Source organism: Conger conger, chromosome 19, assembly GCF_963514075.1.
Source record: "Conger conger chromosome 19, fConCon1.1, whole genome shotgun sequence".
Taxonomy (NCBI): domain Eukaryota; kingdom Metazoa; phylum Chordata; class Actinopteri; order Anguilliformes; family Congridae; genus Conger; species Conger conger.
In genome coordinates this window covers 5,380,683-5,387,988 of record NC_083778.1, presented here as the reverse complement: position 1 = coordinate 5,387,988, position 7,306 = coordinate 5,380,683, and the positions used below count along the sequence as shown (strand labels likewise).

At 51.5% G+C, this 7,306-nt stretch overlaps 1 protein-coding gene across 1 annotated transcript in view; it reads right to left on the bottom strand.

The window, feature by feature from the left end:
• LOC133119294 (C-Jun-amino-terminal kinase-interacting protein 2-like) overlaps positions 1–7,306 on the bottom strand; it is a 63,493-nt gene that overhangs the window by 16,854 nt on the left and 39,333 nt on the right. Inside the window, exons 3-6 of the mRNA XM_061229822.1 lie at positions 5,457–5,711; positions 5,035–5,113; positions 4,331–4,485; positions 1,891–4,219 (exon numbers count right to left, since the gene is read on the bottom strand). Of these exons, the coding sequence (XP_061085806.1) occupies positions 1,891–4,219; positions 4,331–4,485; positions 5,035–5,113; positions 5,457–5,711 (2,818 nt within the window). The remainder of the gene's footprint in view (positions 1–1,890; positions 4,220–4,330; positions 4,486–5,034; positions 5,114–5,456; positions 5,712–7,306) is intronic.

The window sequence follows — 7,306 nt, the reverse complement described above, 5'->3', positions numbered from 1 at the left end:
CAGGTGCACCTCAGCCAGCCACACATTATGTGCACATACAGTACTGTGCGAAAGTCTCAGGCCCCTGTATAACATTCTGTACAGATAAGATTCTTTCAAAAATAATTCAATGAGAGGTCCTAAATAAACACACTATCCACTTTACATTACATGTTAGTAATTTGGCGGAATAGTTAAAAACTGAATCAAATCAATAGTTTTTGTGACCACCCTTCGGCGTTAAAACTGCATCACTTGTCTGAAATAGTCAATGCTGTCCTGCAGTTCTATAAGACAATCGGCATGTTGGAGAACAGTTCTTCTGCAGACTTTGGGCGGCTTCTTGCTTCTGATCTCAGACAGCCTTGATCAAGTTTTTATGTAAAAAGTTTTTTTTTACATTTACATTTTTACATTGCTAACAGTAATATGTTACTTTTTACAAAAATGTCTCTCTAAAATAAAATCTTTTGGAAAATGAAAATGTGGAAATCTCAAATGTGTTCTTTTATACTAACACACACACAAAAATAAACATATATATATAATAAAGTCTAGGGTGCCTAAGACTTCCGCACAGTACTGTATATATAATGAAGTCTAGGGTGCCTAAGACTGCACAGTACTGTACTTCTCCACAGGACGTTTTTATTTTTCTTTTATTTATCAAATCTATCTGTATCTGTGTTACTGTGCTAGCTAGTTTGTTAAGCCCGTCTTGGTTAGTTTTGTAGTTCTACAAGCTGCTGCCTTCCAGGCTTCACTGAGGGAAGCAAAGTCCCTCAGGCCACCCACCCAGCAGACTGATGGAGGGCGACGCCATAAACACAATAAGGGAAATAAAATCAACAAAAAAATCAATTTCACAAACAGTCAAATCACTTTATACAACATTCAGTGGCAAGGCCAGGAACGGTATCAACACGACAAACCAATAACAAACCTCAGCCATACTGTTTACGGAGCTACGAAGCAAAAATGCCCGTTCAAAAATGGAAGTTGTCGGACAGATATGAATATGAACTGCGTCAGTGTTATAGTTTAATCTGGCTCCAGTAATCAGAGTAATCCTGAGCGTTTATGTCCTTTTTTTGTATTTTTTATGTACACAATTCTCTGTCCTATGTATTTGAATAGTAGCTGGTCTGATTAGTATCATGTCTGTTCTCCAAGTGAAAATGACATTAATTAAATACAATTAGATGGGGCTTCTGAGGCACATCTTAATTAGCGAGGGTAATCTTCTGCAGTGTCTCCCAGTTAAACCACCAAGCAACGCTCTGACACCCAGTAATTTCCTAATCTACGCTAACGAGATGCTATCGGCAGATGCACAAAGAACAGCCTCACCGAGCGCGTTTGTGACATTATTTGCACAATCCCAAGGTACTTTAATTAATGTCAGGGTGTAATTGAATATTAATCCCTTATTTTCAGAAGAACAGGCAAAAAAAAAAAGGCACCCACATATCGAGCTAATGACATTTCTGGAAGCATTAATTTAATCTTATGCATATTGCATGAAGGAGATTCCAAGTCACAACTGGCCTGCAATTTAAAAAAGAGCTGGATTTGCAGCTTAATAAAGTAGGCATATCTATGTCTATGGTTCATGCTGGGAGATTTAATGATTTTAAATAATGTATATATATATATATATATATATATATATATATATATATATATTTACATATATTTTTAAAACTCATGAGCATTTGTAGGCACCGAAATGTCATAATTATTTGATAAGCGACTAACATTCTCTAAGGGGGAGGTGATGTTCCTGGAAACACAGTCACTTAAATAAAGCAAACTAAGACGCTCACGATTTTAAAGAGGCTTAATTTCGCTCTGCGCTGCCGGGAGACGAGAGCGAGGGTCGTTCAGCCCCGAGGACGAGCGCGTACTCACTGGACGAGCGAGAGGCGCTGTTGACGAAGACGTTGAGGAACTTCTTGGAGAAGTGGGCGTCGGCCTCGGGGGAGGAGTCCTCCGACGAGCCGAGGGGCTCCTCCTCCGGCCGCACCCCGCCCCACCCGAACGGCCGGTCGGTCTCGGGCGCGCCGTCTTCGTCCTCGTCGTCCTCCTCGTCGTCGTCGTCGTAGTCGCCGATCGCCGAGTTCTCGCTGTCCTCGCTCAGGACGGACGTGCAGCGCTTCAGACTCACCAGCTCCAGCGTGGTGTGCTCGTCCACCACCAGCGTGTACTTGACCGAGTCGTAGGCCAGCGACTCGTCCAGGTGCCGCGGCCGGGGCGGCGGGGGGACGCTCTCGTCGATCGGCGGGGAGCTGTCCAGGTAGTCGTCGCAGAAAGAGGCCGGCTCCTCTTCGTCCTCGCCGGAGTCGGTCGGGGACGGGACGTCCTCCGCCTCGGTCACGTGCCCCAGCGCGCTGGCGTTCCCCTGCCGCTCGCTCCCGCCATTCCCCATCTGGCCCACGCCCTCTCCGGGACACAGGGCCCCGGGCCCCTCTGCCCCAGCCCGGCTGCCGTCGCCAGGCTCCGCGTCGCCTCCTCTCGGTTGTTCGGTTAGCGCGCGAGCCGCAGAGGTTTTGGAAACGTCGGGGTGAGCCGCCTCGAGGTCTGGGGCTTGAGATGCGGCTCGGCTCGCCGTGCTAGCGCTATACTGGCCCATGAATACAGGTGTGATGGTGTCATTGGTGGGGTTGCTGAGAAAGAGGCTGGATAGCTGGCTGCTCTTCCCTGAGTCCGCTTCGTTCCTCATCTTGTCTTTGGGTACAGGGACCTCTCGGCCATCAGCTCCCGGTCTCAGGTTTGGGTCTGTGCCGGTCTCCTCCGAGATCCTGACCTGCAGGTCGTCCTTTGTCTTGGCAGATTGCAGCTGGCCATCTAACGGGTCGTTGCGAGCACGCATCTCCAGGTCTGAGGATGGGGAGATGGAAGCCGACCTCTTGAAGCAGTCTTCGGGGCAGCTGATGGGTGTCGAGCCCTCCGAGATCATCTTGTTGACCAGGTTGCTGAGGAGCCAGGGGGAGTCCGAGTTCTCGCTGAGCTCGTCTTCCGACTCCGACTCCGAGTCGCCCTCGCTGTTGCTGTCGTCGCAGTCGTCCGGGGCCGACATGAGCCTGGGTCCCACGGGCAGGTAGAAGGACCTCTGGAAGATCTCCAGGCTGTGGTCAGGCTCGATCTTCAGGACCAGCGGTCTGTGGAGCCCGTCCTCACAGAGTTCGGAGGGGGGCAGCGTCTCGTCGGGGTCCGCCGCGTGCTCCTCAAGCGCCCCGCCTTCAACGCTCATCGGCGACAGCCCGTCGTCGAGCCGCTCCGGTGAGGCTGGGGACGGAACCTCATCCTCCACAGGGTCCAGTTGGACCGCAACTATCCCTCCGTTCTGCTCCAGCTCAGGCTCCAGGTCCTGGTCGGACGTCGGGGAGCTGGCCTCGTCGATGGAGTCGGTGAGGCGGGACGAGCTGCTGTCGCTGGTGCTGTCGTCGCTGGTGAGATCCAGCTCGGTCTCGGAGATGGACGAGATCATGTGACCGGCCAGAGGGCCGCCGCAGACGAAGGCGGCCTCCAGCTCCTCCTCGACGTCAGAGTCCGAGTCTGAGCTCGGGGAGCTGAGCTCATCGCTGTTGGGGTACGACTCCGTGTACGGCCGTTCGCCGTCCCTGCTGCCCATGTCGCCGATGCCGGGGTCGGAGGTCGGGGAGTTCGAGTCGCTGGAGGTCGCGGCAGGCGGGCGACCCTGCATGATCGAACGGTGTCTGTTGCGGGCACCGTCCATGTCCAATTCGGACTGGTCCGAGGAGGACGAAGAGGTGGTATACCTGGAGAAAGAGGCCCGCTCGGGTGGCTCGATGGGTGGGAACTCGACGTAGGACGACCTCTCGTTGTAAGCCAGGTCGTAGCTCTCTTTGCTCATGACGTCTATCTCGAACTCTTTGTCCAGCTCCTCGTCCGACAGCGGGGTCTCGGCGTCGCCGTCTGCCGGCGCCGTGGAGGTGAGGCACCTGCTGGTGCCGTCCAACGTGACGTCGTTCTCCAGCTCGGGGTCAAGGGCCGAATCCGTGGTGACGGTGTACGTGTCGTTAGCCTGTCTAGACCGGCACCTTTTGGCATAGTCACTGTTCAGGTCATGGTCAACCTCCGTATCGGAGCACTGCGACACCTCGTCGGCGGTCTGGGTGGCTGCACCCGGGCTGCCGGCCTCAGCGCCGGGCGCGAGTCCGGCATCCGGGCTGCAGGGCCTTTTCTGTTGACCGAAAGACCCCGTCGAAGAGAGATACTGTTTTGGAGTCATCCAGCGGTCAGAGAACGGTGAATAGAGTGGGGATGGCGGCGAAGAGAGGATGTTCATGTTGTGGTCTTCCACGGGAGGGTCAGGCGGTTTTTGAACGCATTCCGGCATTTCCCTTCTGTTGCCCTCAAAGTCGTACAGGAGGGGCTTGTGCCCAGTGTCCTCGGGATGTGTTTGGGGAGAACCCGTGACTGTACATTGCCCATTGGAATGGGTGCTATCCTCAAGACAAGAATGGGTCGGAGACGAACGTCCTACAGAGGGAAAAGAAAAGACAAGACAACCCCCCAGTCCCAGTGAGATGTTATATAATCTACCAAGCTTCATTACATCAGTAATGTTTTTACATTCTCCTCTGAAATAGTCAGCATTTTCTCACAACATGATATCCCAGAGCAGCACGTGGCAAAGCAAATTAACTCAGAGGTAATGACTATGAAAGACACAGCCTCTTTCTCATTATTTCAGCAGTGGCTTCAAAAAGAGATGACCAAAGACCAATTCCCTCAACGGTTAGCATTGTCCCTTCAATTAATGAGCAAATTGCTTATGCAAAGGACGATACTGCTGCGTATTGATGTTCCTGAGAGATACTACCCAGTGAGAGACAGAAGGAAGGTCTCTTCCAGAAACACAAGACTGCTGTGCATCTGCAGCAGAGCTTCGCGACAGTATGAGGAAGCATTCTGTGAAATTCACAACAGAAATTGTGAATCCCCCACACACCGATATCTTTGGATTAGCACGTTTCTCCAGAGATAATTCAAACCAGAAAATCAACTGCACATGTCTCCAGTACTCACCATGCGAGGTGGAGTTGCGCAGAGAGTCCTGCCAACTGGCTTTCCGTGGAGAGAAACTGCCGTTGTTATTCAAGGAATCCTGGGGGCACAGAGACGAACAAGATGGAGGCGAAGCGTCAATCACAGTCACCACTGACAGGTACTGACGGGCATGCCCTCTTCACAGACTGGTGAATTTACTAGAACAGCCATGGTGAATACAATGACAGTGGTGACATTGGCTCAGGCGGTAAGAGCAGTCCCGCCCTGGGTGTGTTGAAGTGTCCCTGAGCAAGACACCTAACCGCTAAATGCTCCCGATGAGCTGGTGTGTGTGTGGTGTGTGTGAACGGGTGAATGAGAAGCATCAAGTGCACAGCAGCTTGGATGAAGGCGCTATATAAATGCCAGCCAATGACGGGCGGAATGTCAGGTGCGGTTACCTGGGAGACCGCGTTGCTGAGGTTCAGGGTTGTGGGACGGTTCTTCTGCAGCGTTCCCAAATTTGGCGAGGGGGGCGGAGAGGCCGATGGGGAGGGAGGTCCTTCGGGGTCCACCCCACCCTCCCGCTCCTCCCCGTCTTCTTCCTCGTCCTCCTCTTCGTCGTCGTCATCGTCGATCATTTCAAACTCCTGGAAGTCGTCCTGGAAGGAGCAGATTGCGTGGTGGACATCGTTCTTCTCCAGAATCAGACAGTCCTAAAGCGGGGAGAGGGGAGGAAGGGAGAGACACAGACAAAAAAAAACCTTCATGATCTACATCTCAACCAGCCAGTTCCCTAGGCCCAGCTGTGACCATAAAATCCAACAGATTCACGTAGATTTCACCCGAGACGGACCTGCTTTCATGAATCCTAATTCAACTTAGAAACGGCGAGATAAACATTCAGGTTATTTCCATGAATGTTCCACAACAAAATACATATCAATGACATGGAAACTGCATCGCTGTCCAGTCATGCGTTTGTTGTCAACACGAAAGCTCTAACGGCTCCGGCAGTCATCGCTCTCCTGGTCCAGAAGAGTGAACATCACGCCTCTGAGCAAATGCCCCACAATCGAAGCATTGCGGTGGGCTCAGGTGGCCATCGGCAGGCCACGGACTCTGTGCTGCGATATGAAAGTGATCTGGTCACATTTTTCTTTCTGCTAGCTCGCTGCATGTAAGCTCATGCACTTACGCAGACCCCGAGTTGGCTGTGGCTTCTAGTTTGGCTTGTTCTGTGGCCAGCTGTATCAGCCATCGCCCTTCCTTAGAGCTATTGACATTTCTTTTAAAAGCCAACTCGGACAATCGCAAATCCGTCCATCCATCCATTATCCTAACCCGCTTATCCTGAACAGGGTCGCAGGTTGGCTGGAGCCTATCCCAGCATACATTGGGCGAAAGGCAGGAATACACCCTGGACAGGTCGCCAGTCCATCGCAGGGCACACTCATACCCACAGGCAATTTAGACTCCCCAATCAACCAAACCTGCAAGTCTTTGGACTGTGGGAGGAAACCGGAGTACCCACGCAGACACGGGGAGAACATGCAAACTCCACACAGAGAGGCCCTGGCCGACGGGGATTCGAACCCAGGACATCCTTGCTGTGAGGTGGCAGTGCTACCCACTGCACCATCCGTGCCGCCCAATTGGAAATCACAAACAGAAAAAACCCCACAAAAAACACTGATATACGAAGCGACATTGGCTCAGGCAGTAAAAGAGCAGTCGTCTGGTAGTTGAGTTGCTGGTTCGATCCCACTCTGGTTGTGTCAAAGTGTCCCTGAGCAAGACGCCTAACCCCTAAATGCTCCTGACGAGCTGGTTGGTGCCTTGCATGGCGGCCAATCGCAGAGTGTATGAATGGGTGAATGAGAAACATCAGTTGTACAGCGCTTTGGATAAAGGCACTATATAAATGCCAACCATTTACTATACGTATAGCATCAGACAACGGCTGTACATTGGCGTGGTGGCACCCTGAAGGATTCCGGCATTCAACTCATAATAACAAACAAGGGTGCATAATTCAGCCTACACCAGTCCCTGGTATTACGCTGTGTGTGCGTGCCAGCAAATAAATAGCAGTGTATTCATGAAATATTCAAGAGGGATGGTGTACTCTAGTATCCAGGCAATGGGATGTAAGTCAATAAAAAAAAGATTTTTTTTTTTTTAAGTCACTGGCCTTGAATGTAAACAGAGCCTGTGTGTTGTAGGCTACACGTACAGTCGAGCGGCATTGAAACTGTAACCTTGTTTTAATAGACCGCTGGCTTACAGAGGAAATGGAGCACCCCAGTAC